Source organism: Emys orbicularis, chromosome 10 (genome assembly GCF_028017835.1).
Source record: "Emys orbicularis isolate rEmyOrb1 chromosome 10, rEmyOrb1.hap1, whole genome shotgun sequence".
NCBI lineage: Eukaryota > Metazoa > Chordata > Testudines > Emydidae > Emys > Emys orbicularis.
In genome coordinates, this window is record NC_088692.1 from 54,668,646 (window position 1) to 54,687,069 (window position 18,424).

General features: G+C 38.6%; 1 protein-coding gene across 1 annotated transcript in view; it reads right to left on the reverse strand.

Annotated features, from left to right (window-relative positions):
• Positions 1-9,292: 9,292 nt before the first annotated feature.
• The window catches only part of IREB2 (iron responsive element binding protein 2), a 36,251-nt gene continuing 27,119 nt past the window's right edge, over positions 9,293-18,424 (reverse strand). Inside the window, 9 exon segments of the mRNA XM_065411488.1 lie at positions 9,293-9,872; positions 10,477-10,662; positions 12,216-12,338; positions 12,423-12,570; positions 14,605-14,747; positions 15,030-15,134; positions 16,179-16,303; positions 16,742-16,898; positions 17,754-17,838. Coding sequence (XP_065267560.1) covers positions 9,762-9,872; positions 10,477-10,662; positions 12,216-12,338; positions 12,423-12,570; positions 14,605-14,747; positions 15,030-15,134; positions 16,179-16,303; positions 16,742-16,898; positions 17,754-17,838 — 1,183 coding nt within the window. The 3' untranslated portion in view covers positions 9,293-9,761.

Below are 18,424 nucleotides of genomic sequence, written 5' to 3' on the forward strand. Positions count from 1 at the left end.
GGCCTTAGGTTGATCCCCCCTCCCCCCAGCATAGACCAGGCCTAAATCCCACGGACTACATGAAGGCTGAATAACTCGTTGGCTGTAAAGGTGCTGGTGCAAGGCTCTATAAGGCCTGGTCTACACTGGGGAGGGGGAAGGGAATTGATCTAAGTTACGCAACTTCAGCTACGTGAATAACGTAGCTGAAGTCACCGTAATTAGATCTACTCACCGCGGTTTCTTCACTGAGGTAAGTCGATGGCTGATGCTCTCCCGTCGACTCCACCTGCGCCTCTCGCCCTGGTGGAGTACCGGAGTCAACGGGAGAGCACTTGGCGGTTGATTTATCGTGTCTAGACTAGACTAGACACGATAAATCAACCCCCGCTGGATCAATCGCTGCCCGTCGATCCAGCAGGTAATCTAGACAAATCTGCATTGCTACTGCTGTCGGCGGGGGACAGCTGTCTGTGCTATTGCAATGCCCTGTAACAAACATTACCAAGGCAGTTCATGGTCACAGGGAAGCAGTCGTCCTGAAAGTAGTGGAGGTGGACAGTACCAGTTCCTGTTCAAATGCTAAGCCAGCCCTGAACTGAGCTCCCAAGTAGAGGCAGGATTATCTTGTGGTTAAGGCAGTGGAGTGGGACTCAGGAGATCTGGCATCAGTTCCTGGCTCTGCTGCTGATTTTCTGTTTGATTGGGGCAGGTCACAATCAGGCTGTGGCTCAGTTCCCATCTATAAAATGGAGATAATAATCCTTTCTTGTGCATTGTCTATGTGGATTTTGAACTCTTTGGAGAAGGACTCACTCATACCTGTTTTTACAGCACCTAGCACAATGTGGCTGAAGCCTCTCTAGGCACTACTGCAGTACAAATCAGTCAAGGAAGATCTAGGTTGTCCTGGCTCATGTGTCAGTAGTTCTCTAACACCCACAGTGAGTCTGTCTTTTCTACTCAGTGACATTGTGACGCATGGCTAGAAGGAGTTAAACATCCTGCAAAATAAATAACCCTCAAAAGACATGTGGGGAGATAATGTTTGTGTTTTTGTGTATTTACATATGTATGAGTAGGGTCGACAATGTAATCAACAGTCCCTGAATATGCTGTATTCTGATAATTCAGAAGTCAAAAAAAAAATCCTATTATTTCAATGAATTGTAAACACGGGATATCTCGGTATTCATCTCTCTTTGAAATGTGCTGTGAATGGTGGAGGAACAAGCAAATGGCTTTATGTTAATTCTAGGGCTGTCAAGTGATTAAAACAATTAATCGCGATTAATCACGCTGTTAAACAATAGAATACCATTTATTTTAAATATTTTGGATGTTTACTAAATTTTCAAATATATTAATTTCAATTACAACACAGAATACAAAGTGTACAGTGCTCACTTTATATTTATTTTTTATTACAAACATTTGCACCGTAAAAAAACAAAAAAATGTATTTTTCAATTCACCTCATACAAGTACTGTAGTGCAATCTCTCTACCATGAAAGTTGAACTTACAAAAGTAGAATTATGTAAAATAAAAACTGCATTCAAAAATAAAACAATATAAAACTTTAGAGCCTACAAGTCTACTCAGTCCTACTTCTTGGTTGGCCAGTCACTCAGACAAACAAGGTTGGTTACAATTTGCAGGACATAATGCTGCCTGCTCCTTGTTTACGTCACCCGAAAGTGAGAACAGGCGTTTGCATGGCACTGTTGTAGCTGGCGTTGCAAGATATTTACGTGCCAGATGTGCTAAAGATTCATATGTCCCTTCATGCTTCAACCACCGACATGCTTCCATGCTGATGATGGGTTCTGCTTGATAATGATCCAAAGCAGTGTGGACTGACACATGTTCATTTTCATCATCTGAGTCAGATGCCACGAGCAGAAGGTTGATTTTCTTTTTTGTTGGTTTGGGTTCTGTAGTTTCCGCATCAGAGTGTTGCTCTTTTAAGACTTCTAAAAGCATGCTCCACACCTCGTCTCTCTCAGATTTTGGACGGCACTTCAGATTCTTAAACTTTGGGTCGAGTGCTGTAGCTATTTTTAGAAATCTCACATCGGTACCTTCTTTGCATTTTGTCAAATCTGCTGTGAAAGTATTCTTAAAACAAACATGTGCTGGGTCATCATCTGAGACTGCTATAACATGAAATATATGCAGAATATGGGTAAAACAGAGCAGGAGACATACAATTCTCCCCCCAAGGAATACAGTCACAAATTTAATTGACACATTATTTTTTTAACAAGCATCATCAGCATGGAAGCATGTCCTCTGGAATTGTGGCCGAAGCATGAAGGGGCGTATGAATGTTTAGCATATCTGGCATGTAAATACCTTGCAATGCTGGCTACAAATGTGCCATGCGAACTCCTGTTCTCACTTTCAGGTGACATTGTAAATAAGAAGCAGGCAGCAGTATCTCCAGTCAATATAAACAAACTTGTTTGTCTTAGCGACTGGCAGAATAAGAAGTAGGACTGAGTGGACTTGTAGGCTCTAAAGTTTTACATTGTTTTGTTTTTGAGTGCAGTTATGTAACCAAAAAAAAAAAAATCTGCATTTGTAAGTTACACTTTCATGATAAAGAGATTGCACTTCAGTACTTGTATGAGGTGAATTGAAAAATACTATTTCTATCACTTTTACAGTGCATATATTTGTAATAAAAAATAATATAAAATGAGCACTGTGCACTTTGTATTCTGTGTTGTAATTGAAATCAATATTGAAAATGTAGAAAAACATCCAAAAATATTTAATAAATTTCAATTGGTATTCTATTGTTATAAGTGCGATTAATCGCAATTAATTTTTTTATCATGATAAAAATTTTTTAGTTAATCGCGTGAGTTAACTGTGATTAATTGACGGCCTAGTTAATTCATTTAGTTAAGTACCGGTGATGGACCTCCTTCAAAGTCATCCGAATTACCTTTTGTTCCCTGAGGAAATCCCAACTTGTCAAAAGACATGAAATTGTATAAAAGATCCTTGGGTCCTGATTCTGTCATCTCAGATCTGCTCAGACTTCGTCAAGGGAAGTTTGAGTCGAAAAACTGAGGTCCCAGTTATGCTGATACGCCCCGAATATGTTATTTGGACATTGGACTATAACCTATGAACTAGTTCTGAAAGAACTCTTTTCAACGACGAAGCTCACCATCTTTGCTATGAATCTGCACCTCAATTGAACTGAACTCATGTCTGTATGTATATTGATCTTTTAACCATACTCTCTCTTTTGTTTTTTAATACATTTTAGTTTAGTTAATAAGAATTGGCTGTAGCGTGTATTTGGGTAAGATCTGAAATATTCAATAACCTGGGAGGTAATGTGTCCGATCCTTTGGGACTGGTAGAACCTTTTCTTTTATATGATGAAATAAGATTTACAGAAATGTATATCATATTTGACGTGGGTACCTGGATGGAGGTCTGAGGCTGGATCACTTTAAGGCAGGGGTGGCCAACCTGAGCCTGAGAAGGAGCCGGAATTTACCAGTGTACACTGCCAAAGAGCCACAGTAATACATCAGCAGCCCCCCATCCGCTCCCCCCACTGCTCCCAGCGCCTCCCACCCACCGGCTGCTGATCAGCGCCTCCTCCTCCCTCCCCACAGCTCCCGATCAGCTGTTTCGTGGCATGCAGGAGACTCTGAGGGGGAGGGGGAGGAGTGAGGGCATGGCGCAGGAAGGGGTGGAGTGGGGGCAGGGCCTATGGCAGAGCCAGGGGTTGAGCAGTGAGCACCCCCTGGCACATTGGAAAGTTGGCACCTGTAGCTCCAGCCCCAGAGTCGGTGCCTGTACAAGGAGCCGCATAGTAACTTCTGAAGACCGCATGTGGCTCTGGAGCCACAGGTTGGTCACCCCTGCTTTAAGGGAACTGTGTTGTTTGGACTTCTGAGTAACCAGTAAAGTAATAAAGAAGCTGTTTTATGCTGGCTTGGTAAATCTAAGTATTGGAATATCCACCAGCTTTATGGGGATTGTCTGCCCCATTCTTTGCAGTTCACCCTAATTGAGTGACCATAGTTGGCTCCCCACTAGGACCCTGCTCACAGACATCATACATCAGTAGCTCATCATGGGTATGGAGTCTCCTAATTTTGTCAGTTATCAGATTCCTGAAAGGCTCAGAGTTCATTTCCTTGATGTTAACATACAGGCAGGCAGTATGGGTTTACGGATATCAAATCCCTGTGTTGAATCCAGGGGAAATTCCCAGGCCAATTTTGAATTAGACTATGGCAAAAACAATATGAGGGTGAAAGCCTCGGATTTGGGAGATATGGGTTCAATTTCCTAAGCCCCTACAGACTTCTTATAATAGAACCTCGGGCAAGCTAGTTAAGTCTCTCTGCCTGTTTCCGTTCTGTACAATGCGGATAACAGCACTTTCCTACCATCCAGCGGCATTAGGACAACTACATTAAAGATCATGATACTACAGTAATGGGGGCTATATACCTAACAGCCAGACTGAGGCACTTGCAGGTTCATCCCCTTTTCTAAACTGACTGAAGACTCTGGGGACTCAAACGTCTGTTGCAAATCTCTGTTGTTTCCTTAATAATCTTTAACCAGCCAGCTGGGGGCACGGATTAGTGTTCACATCGCACTCCCCAACAGTACCCAGCCAAGGCCAGGAAAGCTAATGATCCAACCAGCGGACCAAATTCAGTGATGTGTCCTGGTCACGTGCCACCTGAGGCATGTTGTGTATACGCTAAGACCAGTCACTTGTGATGCTGACAGCATAGAATATGGACTTAAATTATTAATAATACTGTACTTGCCAGTAATCTTGAGCCTACCTGAGGCCCAAGTTTCTAAAAATGTCAGGCAGAATCCTGAGAATTTTGTGGAGTAACCCTAACAAGCCAGGAGCTAATTAAGTGGGTAGGAAGATAAGCCAGCCACACTACTATGTGATAAGCAGCACTATGGCCAACTTTTTTTCTTTCTTATTATGTGCTCAGTAATTGAGGGTCTATGTAATAAGCAGATTGTTATATTTGATTCAAATTTTAATGATGTATTAGCAGGTAAAAAGAGATGTAATAAATATGATCCAGCTAGTAAGTGACCTACAATTGTGCCCTTTCACATCTGAAGAAGTTTCATTGCCAAAGCAACCTTAAACTATCATGTGTTACAAGTTGCTTGGATAATACTATTTTCAATAGGAATGTGATCAAGGTCAGATACCCAATTAATAATTAAAAGGTATTAAAATATATTTGTTTTATAGTTCTGTTACACTTTGCACATTAATACTGAGTTAAATTAATTTTTAAAACTTTATAAGCATCATTAATCATCTTTATTTTGCTTTCTGTAATTTCTTATAGTCTCAAATCCCCCCAGCCCAGGGATGAAAAAAGGCTAAAAAATGTAGTTGGGATTTTTAAAAGTGCTCTACAACTCCCGCTGACTACAGTGGAAGCAGAAATGCCAACACTGAGTGCTTGAAAATCATACCCTTTATGAACGAGGTTAACACAAGTCCCAAAGACAATTCTGTGAATTGGTACGGTGTCCCTATAACAAATCTGAAGCATCTTGTATATCTGGGATATGTCCTTTAGAGTGCCAAAGTGTTCAAATGCAGAGTACACATCTAGTCTAGTTCAAGTGACTGGTCAAATTTGACCCCACATATAGGTTTTGTGAAAACAAGCTTTAACAATACTTTAAAATTTTACTCACATACCAGACTCTCTCCCTGAAGATGAGTATGTTTTTGCTTTTGAAATCTCAAAGGAAAACTTAAATAATAAAATAATAAAAAACATTCCCTGCAATGATTACAACCTCCATGATGCAGCATTGAGTTTGTGAGAACAAGAAAGTGAAGTTGATTAGAAACAAAAGCGAAAAGGACTCATAAGGAGAAATGCAAACACCCCCTCCAAATTAAGAGCATGAATTTTCTGAAGTAAACCAGATTTTAAGAATTCTTTCTTTAGGTACTCTAAGATGTTATTTCTAATGTTAGGGGCATTTATTTTAAAATGTAGTTTTTAATCTGAGTTCCCTCCCTTTAATTTAGGAGAAGGAAAGATGAATCTCAGAGGTATTTGCCATAAGAGAGGGAGGGAAGCAGTCCTTTGCTTATTTTTTACTACTTCTGAGCTGTTCAGTTCACTGCAGAGTACTCCATACACGAAAGTTGCAGTTTGCACTGCCAGTGATTTAATGTATAACAGTTCCCAAATTTTAAGAGAAATATCCTTGCCTCCTTTTTATAAGGAATTATGCTGGCATTTTAAACACATTCTATGTGATTTGTTTTAAAACAGATGGTTGCATACAAGTAGTGTGATACAATTTTCTTTATTAAAAATAATTTACAACATCAGTAACGTTTTATGCACAATTGTCAGCAAATGAACTTTGTCTCAAGATAATATTTCTATACAATACTTAACATTATTGAACTTAAAACTGTTATACTGTTTTGTTGGCTTTAAACAGCAGACACTGATTTGCAGTTGCTTAAATGTGATTAATATACATTTTGTTTCATGTCCCTATATGTATGTGTAAAATTTATAAACATCAACACTATCCCAAAGTTTGGGGGGAAAACATTTAGAAAAATCAGAATAAGGTTCTTTTCCAAATCAAACTGAAGAGAAAATTCTAAGTTAAATATGTCTAACACTTGAAGAGTCACTTTGTTATTTTTTCCCTCCTATGCTTTAAAATACAGGAAAGAGAGCTTATTGAACATTGTATTTTCTATGGTCAAAGCAGTCCTCTAATTGGACTGTATCCTGCCACTGCTGTGAGATGGATGTCATTTAATCGGGCTATCACATGTCAAACTACTAGATCCTAGCACTATGTCAAAATTAATTTGTTTCCCCTGCTGCTGTGTTGAGAGAGTGTTATGTAACACCTGTGATCACATGCACGTGCTGCGGGGACAGGGGAAGACAGCCAAGCAAGTTCCTTCATTTCTACAGCAGTTTGCTAATTTGTGACAAGCAAAACAGATAGGTGCATTTATGGTGCCATTTCTCTCAGCATTCACCATGCTTCAAACTTGTGGGCACTGAGGACCTGATCCAAAGTCAACTGAAGTCTATGAAAAGATTCCCATTGACTTCAATAGGCTTTGGATCGGCCCTAGTGAAATAGCAATGGCAGGACCTAAACTATGAAAACAAAGCTTACTTTGAAGCATTCGTAATATTCTTTCACTGATTTTAAAGCATAAGAGCAGCAGAATTAAAGTAGTCACTACAGGACTGACATCGGAATGCCTCAACAGAATTTACTTGTTTTAATGTTGGAAAAACTGTAGGTTGATAAATGTCTCGTTAAATTGCATTTTCTGTCACAATATTGATTTACTTCTGGTGTGTCTTATATCACTTCTCTTGAGTATTTTACTGCTGCAGCAACAAGTGTTTTATTGCAAGACTGCAGACGTTGGGAGGTTGTGTGCTGAACTCAAGCAATGGTAGTTGGACAAGAGAGATGTTTAAACTAAACTCTTTTATGCCAAACAACAGGATTTCCACTTGCTCCCCAATAATGAACACACATTCCCCTTCACTTGAACCCAGAGAAAATATACCACTCAGCTGAAAAACAGAGTGAGATTAAGATAGGCCAGTTTTATACAATAAACAAGATTTGCTCCTCAATCACAACTGTCATTACAAACGTCCAAGATAGAAATGGATCTTTGAATACTTAATTCACACAGCAGTCATACAGCTGAGTAGTTTTTGTCTTAAATGTATTAAATTAATTTACTAAGCAGTGGCAATTGTCAATGGTTTTTCTCTCTGCTAAAAGAAAGCACAGCTCAGCTGGTAAAATGTAGTAAAAGATTACACAGGATTTTGGAATTTGTATAGAAAAACTTTCCTTCTTCAAAAAGCATATTACACACAAAGGTGTTTAAATGCCACTAGGGAATTCAAAGTTCAGTTTGAGAGCTATGTTATCTCATGTCATGAAAATTACCACCACCTGAAAGTGCTACAAGTTTGCCAGTTTTAACCATGTCTTTTCAGGACTTTGTCAAAACTGTAACATGGTTTAAACAGGATTTTTTAAAAATTACATTTTCATGTAAAAACTTGAAAGGTATTTTTATGCCCTATATTTTTTGACTGAAAGACCACTACAGTCTATTGCCTGAGTATAAGTTAGTAATTTATATTAAAATGCAACCCCCTATCTATGCAATAAAGCTGAAATTGTTCTCTTAAGAGTTTTGATATACATGTTATTTGCAGTAGAAATCCTGAAGCATAATTATGGAAATAATTTACTGGGCATGTGCAGTGGACTAGCGAATATTTAATGCTAATAAATGTTATTTCTCTCCCAAAAGGAACTATAAACCATAATAGATAATCGCAAGCCAATTTTTAAAATATAATTTGAAAAGAGCTTCAAGAGGGAAAAAAATTTGAAATTCTGATTTATACAAGTGATTTAAAAATCGTTATAATTTAAAAGTTGTAAAATGTTTTTTTAAACTAATGAAACCAAATAAGTTCCTGTGCTGAGACAGTATATTTCCAATTGTAAACTCATGGAAAATAGGCTTTTATCATGGAAGTGCTGACACAACCAAAACTACAGCAGCTCAAATGGCAATGCCAAAACAGCTAGCTTTGGTTAGAAAACTGGGATCTTAAGCAGAGTTCTGGTGTCATGGGAAGAGAAGAGTATTCAGAGCACACATTAGAAGTTTTAAAAGACAATGTGGTTATCTCAGCCATGTAATGCTTTACAATGTAATTTAAGAGGAACAAAACATAGTAATTGTAGGCCACACTTAAAAGCAAAGAAGAAAATCTAAAAGCCTAGTACGTTTTTTAAAAGTAGGTTTTCACAACTCAGCTTGTCAGTACTTTGGTTAGCGACATTGCAAACAGTACACATTAACTCCCAGTGTCACACAAGGGGGACAACCATGCTGCTCCAGTTGCAGCAAAGATGGGCAAGCTGCCCACTTGAGGGACATAGGAACTTGCCCAAAGTTTCAGAGCTGCATCTTACTTCCATGAAATAGAATTTATTGCAGCCATCCTCATTTTTAAATACAGAGGTGTGGCCCATGGAGACTTCATATCCCCAGTGTACAATATTTCATCTTACTCTGAGTGATGTTTGATCTGGATCAGATGGAGCACACCATCTCCACAGTGAAGGTAAAGAGAGCCACGGCCTATGTTACAGAACTCTTTGGGCTTTGTGTGGACCTTCTTTGGTCAACCCACAATTTAAAGGATAATGAATTCAAACCTTCGGGTCTGTATTCTTAGCTACTACAATGGAAGAATCCATCTCTCTTGCCTCTAACATTCCATACCATCTGCTACCCTTAAACCAACAAATAGCAGTACACAGATTTACAGGTGAAAACTAAGTGAAAACAACTGCAGGAAGAGTCTTCTTACAGAATAATCTTCAGCACAATTCAGTTTCGGATTTCACATCCTTTATTTACAAAATGGTGTGATAAAATATCCCCCCCATACTTACAGCTTTCTGCCACAAAACACGTATGTCGATTTTAGCAATGTTAATAGCACCATTCGAATATTATTTAAAATCAGGAAGGATCTTGTTGCGGTCACTACAATGATTCACAATCTTCTACATCCATGGACGAAATAACTTTGAGCGACTGGGACTGTTTGCAGTTCCATAGTATGGATTCCCGGGTTCACACAAGGCATTTTCAGAATTACCAGTTATGCAAGGTATCCATATAGTCAGTAGCTACTATAAGAATCTTCGAGCCACATAGTTTAGAATTCCACCATGTTTATATATTGTTGTTTCCACATCATTTTCAAACGAGGCAATCACACTGAACACTTTGCCAGTGTTCGTCTTCAAAATAAAAAACAAGAACAATTAGTGTTAATTACTTTTAAAAACTTGTCTCCAATTTTTGAACTCAGACTCTACCCACAAACGGTAGAGACGGACAAAAACTCAATCTGCATATGCCAACCATTCCAGATATTCGCATTGCTAAAGCCAGGATTAAGTTTTATATTAGTGCACAATTTTAGATAATTTTGGGGAGCATATTGTGCTGCATTCTCTGCTGGAAGTAGGAGTGATTTTCCTGTGGCTGTGCAAAGTGTGTCATTGTTGGCATTGAACACGATGTCTAGGTGGAAAGGAATCATGCAGACTGTTGCTTTAATCCAGGTTATGTGAGTGGGATTTGATTAAACTTTAATTGGCTTTTAACAAAATTTCTGTGTTGGGGGAAAATAGAAGTGATTGGGGCTGCACATGCAGACAAGTAACGGAACAAGAAGGCAACTATAATTATATGTACTTTCAAGATATTCTGGCAAATTATGTTCACTAGCAGTTTAAGCAGAAGGCAAGACTATGTTTGCTTTTTCAAGTAAATCAGCATATTACTTCATAATTCCAATTGTCTGCACCTTGAAATAGAGATGTTATATTTTAGAAATACCTTAATATCCAATGTGATTCCTGGAAACAGCTCTTGAGGAAATGATACAGAAAACTGTTCTTTGCCAGTGAGGCCCAAAACGTTTGCATTTTCCCCTGGAAGGAACTGAAGTGGAGCTATGCCAATTCCAATCAAATGACCTTTATGAATCTTCTCGTAGCTTTCAGCTATAACTGCCTTAACACCCTATAAAATGTAAATAAAATAATTGGTTTCCAATTTCAGTCCAGCAGTCTGCATAATAATGAAGTTTAATGAAAACAACCATTAAAATAAACACCAAATATTCTTCTGATCAACCCAGAGGCAGCGACTTCCAGACTCCTGTATCGTAAGCTGGTGGAAGTCTGGTTTATTGGACATGCCTTGTTATTGGCTCTGCAGTGTTAGCAAGGGTAAAATGCAGTAACAACTTATTTTTGGCACTAAAACAAGCAGATGGCAGTGAATAAACCCAGGAAGCAGACCAGTGCAATAAGGTGGTGTCATTTTTAGTTATTTTTCAGAACATTACTGAAACTGAAATCTATTAGTGGTGCAGGACCAAACACTGTCCACCAAGAGCTTCAGAGTCCATTGTTATTTTGTAGGCATTAGGGGGATCTTTTGACAGTTGAAGACAAAAGGAAACATTTCTCTGAGAGTTTAAAAAAATGTTTATCTGAAGCTGCTGAGGTGCATGGAATTCTAGATGCTTTCCCAGAGAGATGGAGAATATAGATGGGCAGGGAGCAAGTGACACGGAAAGAGTTATATGATAAATGCAGTTTATCAGAATAGTCTGCAATGTATCCCATGGCTGTCACCACCACATGCACAAACTAAACAGAGAAAACCATCAAAAATGCAAAGCATTGGTAATGAGAGCATTAGTTTGTCTGGATGTTTTCCTTTCTTGAGGAAGAGTTGCACTTTTACAATATCAGCTGAAAATTGGTGGTGATCTAGCTCACTAGTGAAATTCAACTCCAAATAATGGTGCACAGCCTTTCCACTCACAAGACTGCAAAATGTGGATTGAATTTAAAAATGAAAATCAAACATTTAAAAACTATGAACATAATTTTTAAATAAAGCTTCCAGGGGGAAAAAAAAGGGCAGCAAGTTCCTCTTTTTGCTTGAAAAACATTAACAGACACTAAAATGGGAGAGCGATGATTCTGGGGAATTGACGGGAGAGAATGAAACTTTTAAAAGTTTAAACTAAATTTAAGAAACTACATAAAAGGTAAATGATAATTAATAGGCTAGCCAACCTCAATGTACTTTTTACCCTAGATACTTATACTGCTGCCAAAGCAAGCACACAAAAATAACTGCCTGGTTCTTACCTTACCTACTACAAAACCTGACCTTCATTCCCACTAACCCCTATGAGAGCTGGGGGATGTGGGGGGTATACAGAGCATCTCCACAGGACGGGGACCTAGACCAATAGTATATGTGTGTGTGTCATTTATCTAGCTAAGTCTGGAATCTCTTATGTTGGATCCCCATTTTGTGGGTCAAACCTGATAAATTATACATTTCTGAAATTTAATAAGCTGGTCCTGTAACCACCTGTTCCCTTCTGTGCAGATCCTACCAAGGAAAAATTACAGATTATACATTTTCAAGCAAACAATATTTTGCAAATATTTAAATTTAAACTGAAGACAGCTTCTAACATGAATTGATGCTTAAAGACATCTTCTTAGAACAATACATTTGAAACTAACTTCATGAGAATATAACAGTACCAGTAAAAAAGGCCCCTTTGCAGTCCAGTCTCTTGAGCTACCCAGTCCATACTTCTTCCCTGCTAAAATAATCAAAGGAATGCCTTCTTTCTGGTACAACTCTGCTGCTTCAAACACATCTAGCTGCAGGAAAAAAGAAAGTGAAATCATTAGACAAGCTCTAATCCATAGCTCTTAATTGAGTCATTTGAACAAATACATGCTCACCGTTTGTCCTGATGGGAAATGAACTGTTTTTGGAGCTGGTTTTCCTATGAATTTATTCAAAAGCTTGATATTTGCAAAGGTACCTCTGGTCATCACAGCATCATTACCTCTTCGAGCTCCGTAAGAGTTGAATTCACGAGGTGTGAGGCTACAAATATCAGAAGACAGTATTTAATATTCAACAGAAAGTCTACTTGTATTGTTTTGGAGGGTTTTTACCATTAGGTGGTATAGAGCACTAGCTAATGAACATTACAACCGTAACCGAACTGAGTTTTAAGTGGCTTTTTGGTGACAATCTAGAGGACTAATTTTCTAACAAATGTGGGTTAAGCAGTCTATAGAAGAAATCAACATGAGCAGTATCTGCAAGTTCTAGTCTCACGAGTTGGCAGTGAAGGTGAATTCATTTTTACTTCTACGGAGTACCCTTCATTTAGACTGAGGGAGATAGTCATGGGCAAATAGTGGGCACAGGAAGCCATTATTTTGAGATATTTGGCTGATAAACTGGGATTTGTTGGTGCAGTACAGTACAATTAGTCCGTGTAAAGTGCTACCAAATGGAAGGTCTGATTCTGTGAGGAGCTCTGCACCTCCTGTGAAAAGCTGGGTACCCTCAGACTTCACTGGGAATTAAGGGTGTTCAACATCTCACTGTATTGGGTCCAGAACTGTTCATTTATTTGAGAGATGAATCAACATCAAACCTTCAGCCAAATTCACATTCTTACAGGGGCAATTCAGTCTTTAAACGAGGCATGTTACGAACAAGCTGGTCTCTGATGTGTTCTGTGTGTCTATTTGCCAGTCTGCTCTCTTGGTCAAGGACAATAATTTTGCAACAGCAGTGGAGTAAGCAATTATCCCTATACTGTGTTCAATACCCATCAAGTGAAGTGAAAGCAACATTATCATTTCTTATGTAAAATCAATGGACAGAGACTAGAACATTAGCACAAGACTAGTGCTATCTGCTTTGTAAATTAACAATTCATCTATGTTTTGAGATGGATTTGGCAGCAGACCATTATCCTTTTACAATGGTCTATCTCATCGATGTGATATTTTAAAATAGATTTCAGCTGTTCAGAAGGCAAAAGAAATTTCAAATACATTTCTGGGGATGGCCTACAATCACAGCAATGACAGTTTACACTTTAACCAGGACATACACAATTAATTTCTCTAATGCATAATGGCATTTACAGAACAAAGCAATTTTTGATGATCAGTTGTTAATTTACCATATAAAGTTCCCCACTGAGACAAAAAATAAAGCAGATTCATTTGCTTGATAAAATATACGTAAGGCCCTTCGTTTTCAGTTTTTATTTTATTTTTATTTAATTTTTCCTGGGAATTTGTTTATTACCACAACAACAAAAGCAGGTGAAAAATCAGTGCAAAAATATTATTAATTTTTCTGGGTAAATATAGGGGTTTATTTTGCTGGACAGAAAGACAGGGGGGGGGAAGTATTCAGTAGAATAACACTTTGAATTCCGTTCATCAATGTGGTTTGCTGCAGGTCTAAAACAGAACTCAAAACACGTCACCTCTGAGTTTAAGAAAATAATACATCTCTTATCCCCAAATAAAACGTTTCATTTGAATAAACAGTTTACTGTTGTAGGGTTAGAACTATTACCTATAAATATTTACATTTAATAATTGGGCCACACCATTTGCAGCGCACGCACTTGACTTCATCCTTTTCTCCTTTTGAATACTTCCTTGTGTTCTGAAACATATTCTGATAGATTTTTATTTTCTTTCCATTTTAGTGTGTCAAATCTTTAAACCGTTATCTGCTAACAGCTTGAAATGTGTACGTGGTGGGTGTGAGATTCATCAGTACATTCAGATGCGCACACACTTCAGAGCTTGCGTGTGTGCCTGTTTCATTGTGTGTATCTTCTAGACTAATACATAGACTTACTTCAACAGGCAGCTTTGCATATATATACAAACTAACGTATTATCATAATACATATATCTCATGCAATGTATTGTATTTTCCTAATAAAACAAGGTTTTTAAAATATATTTGAAGATACAAAAGTAGGATGAAAATCAGAAAAAACTGAATAATACTTTTTGTAAAACCCAGGAGATTTTGAGTAAAAAAATTGGTTTAAACTGAAAATGAAGGGGCTTAAATATACGTTACGATCCATACCCTTTGTTTGTCAGATACTTAGCAGCGGCGCTATTCCTTGCAATGCTTCCAGCGGGTGATATGTGATCTGTAGTTACAGAATCTCCCAAATATAGCAAGACATGGGCATTTTCAATTGGTTGTAGTGAAACTGGCTCTTTGGCCTATTAGGGGGGGGAAAAAAGAAAAAAGAAAATACATACATTTCCCCCAGGACTCCTAGCACAAATCATATTTAAACTGGTTTGTTCATGACAAAAATGGAGCATCCATCCACAAGCTCCATTCATTCCAATGGGGTGAACACCAGTTAGAGACAGTTAGATATGGTTAATGCTACACAACTTGATCAGATACAACCAAAGCTTATTGAAACACAACTTTCCCCTTGGTTTAGTATTCAACACTTCCCAAAATATTATTTTAGATGGAATCACTGTACTTACAAGCTTATCAAAAAAAGAAGGACATCGGATATATGTGGACTTCAAATCCCATGGAAACAAAACTGACTCTGGTGCTTCCAGAAAATTCCATCGCTTATTGCCTTTCTACAAAAGGAAAGTATATTAGCCAATTAGACTATCAGGGAAACTGATTTACAATTATCTTATACAGTCTTAAAGCAAAAACTCTGATAACCGTTTTTTTTCTGAGGTTGTACTATATTGTGGGAGATACCATCGTAATGTAACGTATATACTCGATCATAAGCCGGCTCGTTTATAAGCCGACCCCTCCCAACAGGGATAAGTAAAAATGGAAAATTTTTATGACCCGTTCATAAGCCGACCCTATAATTCAGGGGTCAGCAAACTTTGGCTCCCGGACCATCAGGATAAGTTGCTGGTGGGCCGAAATGGTTTGTTTACCTCGAGCATCTGCAGGCACAGAGGTAAACCTAAGTAAACAAAGCGTCCCGGTGCGCCAGCTGCTTACCCTGACGGGCCGGGACAGCAACTGGTGGGGAAATTTTTTTGGGGGGAGAAGCTGGGGGTCAGGAAAGTAACCCGTGACCACCCCCCACATGACCCCCACCCCTAGCCCGGGACCCCCACACTCTCCCCATCCCATCCCTTCCCACCTTATCTGGGGAGGGCCAGGGGAGGATGTCTCTGGCCTGGCTGGAGCTGCTCCGGCAGGCCAGACTGGGCGGTATGGCTGCAGCATGTTCCAGCGGGCTGGGACGGGCTGCTTCGGAGGCTGGGGGGACAGCAGCGTGGCCAGAAGCGGAGAGACTCTGGCCCCGCCTCTTCCCTTCTGGTTCTGCTGGCTGTGCTGCCTCTCCTTGCTCCCTCTGTTGGGGGGAGGGGCTGTGTCCCACCTCTCCCTCTCTATACCCATTCATAAGCTGACCCCCTTCTCTGGTGCTTCCCTTTTTTACTAAAAAAAATTCGGCTTATGAACAAGTATATACGGTACACTGTTTAAGAACCCCAGTATAATAGAATACAGGTGGCCATATCTTCGTCACTTAATCTTAGTTATGGTATCAGAACCCTCCATACCGGCTGTTGTTTCAACCAGAAGATACAGTAAAGCTATCCAGAAATGCACTGTTTTCTAAACTATTTAAAATGACAGACCTATCTTACCTCCATTTTTTCTTTCAGTTCTTTAAACATGGATGATATCACATACTCCTCCTCAACTTGCTGAAGTTCTTCTCGAGTGGGCCAAACATCATGCAGGTAGATATTTTTGCCATTAGGATCAATGCCTATGTAAAAGGTTTTTTTGTAAGCAAAAACAAACAAACAAAAAACCCCATATCTGTTGAGACTTTATTCAAAGATGCTACAGCTGATTAAAAAAAATCAGCTAAGTGATTTTTTATTTCTTAGCTGCTAGGTATGAAAAGCATGGTCATTCTTTGTCTAGTACTATAATAATGTAATGCTCTCTGCATGCTCAAATGCCAGTTAAATGAAACAAACGTTGTGAAAAACTGGGGAAATATCTAATTTTCCCCTTCTATCATGAGACAAAATATCTGAGTATAAATAAAAGAAGAGATGAAGTGGTCTAAGGCTGATAGTCCTGTTTCAAAACAGAAAATGCAAAAGTTGCTGCCATTTAAAAGGCAGACATTTTAAGCCAAAACACCCAAAGAAAACCTGGTACCATTCTGAAATATTAGATATAAAGAAATAGTTACCTAAAGGCTCAGTCTGGAAATCTATATTAACAGTGCCTGCTATAGCATAAGCAACTACTAAAGGTGGAGAAGCAAGGTAGTTGGCACGGACACAATCGCAGAGACGGCCTTCAAAGTTTTTGTTTCCAGACAAAACTCCACAAGCAACTAAATCACCCTGAAAGGTAGAAACAAATACATTTCTCAGCATTCCCCACAAACTTATAGGTGCATTAATGACAGTTTGCTTAGATTTCTGTTGTCTTTAAAAAAAAAAAAAAAAAAAAAAAAAAAAAAAAAAAAAAAAGTTAAAGGCACCCTAAGTACTTATGGAAGCCCCTAAAGGGAAAGGTAATTTGCTCTCTACCACTATTATTCCCACTCTGTCTCCCCAGTCACAGAACTCACTCTTCGTCCTCTCAAGCCAGTCGGACTAGTTCTCCCCTCCTTTTTTCTCCTACTTCTTGTCGTCACTTTTTCCCAGGCTGATGCCTCTATTACTCCCTCATTGCTAACGGCAGCCTTAAGGACTCAGCAGCTTATAACACTGACATGGCTAAAGGCAGCTTACCATTTAGCTGTCTAAAAGTTGCTCATGACTTTTTTTTAATATTCCAAAACACATTTGTGCTTCACAGAGTTACTAGATATACAATAAAGTGGCTCATTTCTGTATCACACCCCATTAACCTTGTTTTGCCAATGACAAGAAAATAGCAGAAACTCAGGTTAGCGTATGTATATATCATACACAATATGACTAACTCTTGCAAGAATACACAAACTTCATCTTACAGCTGAGATTTGTGTAGTATAAAGTTGTATTCACTACGACTTTCTTATTATTTCAGACACCAAATTAGTTACTTTATATACTCCATTTGGCATGCAAAGATGCATCTCCAAATGCACTGCAAAATTCCAGCCAAGGACAAAGTATATTATTTTATACAGATTCTTTTATTTCCTGACCATCTGAGTATAAAAGAATCTGCTACATTGTATATACCCTGTCATAATCTTTAAGCTGTACCTGTTTTATCGCATTCCGAATGGCTTCTGGCAAGGGAGCAGTGTTTCCAACACATGTTGAACATCCATATCCAACAACCTCAAACCTGCATTGAAAAATTGGAGTAAGTAGCACATTCAATTATTTAAAATGAGGGTTAGTGAAACATTTGAAGCTGAGGGAATTTTTTTTTTTTTTTGGCTAACTGGGCATTTTATAGTGAGTACACTGAAAAGAGCTAATAATCCCATTATTTTTCATTTGTCTTGGTGAATTACAAAAAGTCAGGTCTCCAGAGTATCTCCTGATGTATTGCTATTATTTAGTGAAATGTAAGCAAGGACAGTAAAGCTCATGCATAAAACAAAGCTAATACACAGTGTGATTTGAGTCTGATTATTATTGCTACTGAGCAGTCAAAAGTATAGTAGGGGGGTCTCAGACAAGCAAGCCAGGACATGGTTCTTGTCCTGAAAAAATTACAATCCAAGCCTTCAGTCCTGTGGAGCTCTGTTAAAGAAAATAGGGTTCTGCTCAGGCACAGGAGATCACCTGCACCTTGTAAATTGTATGTGCAGGGGCCAAGGCCTTGATCCAACATACACTTATGTGTATGATTAATTTTAAGCATGCAAGTAGTCCCAAAGTCAATGGGACTATTCACATGCTTAAAGTTAGGCACCTTGCGGAAC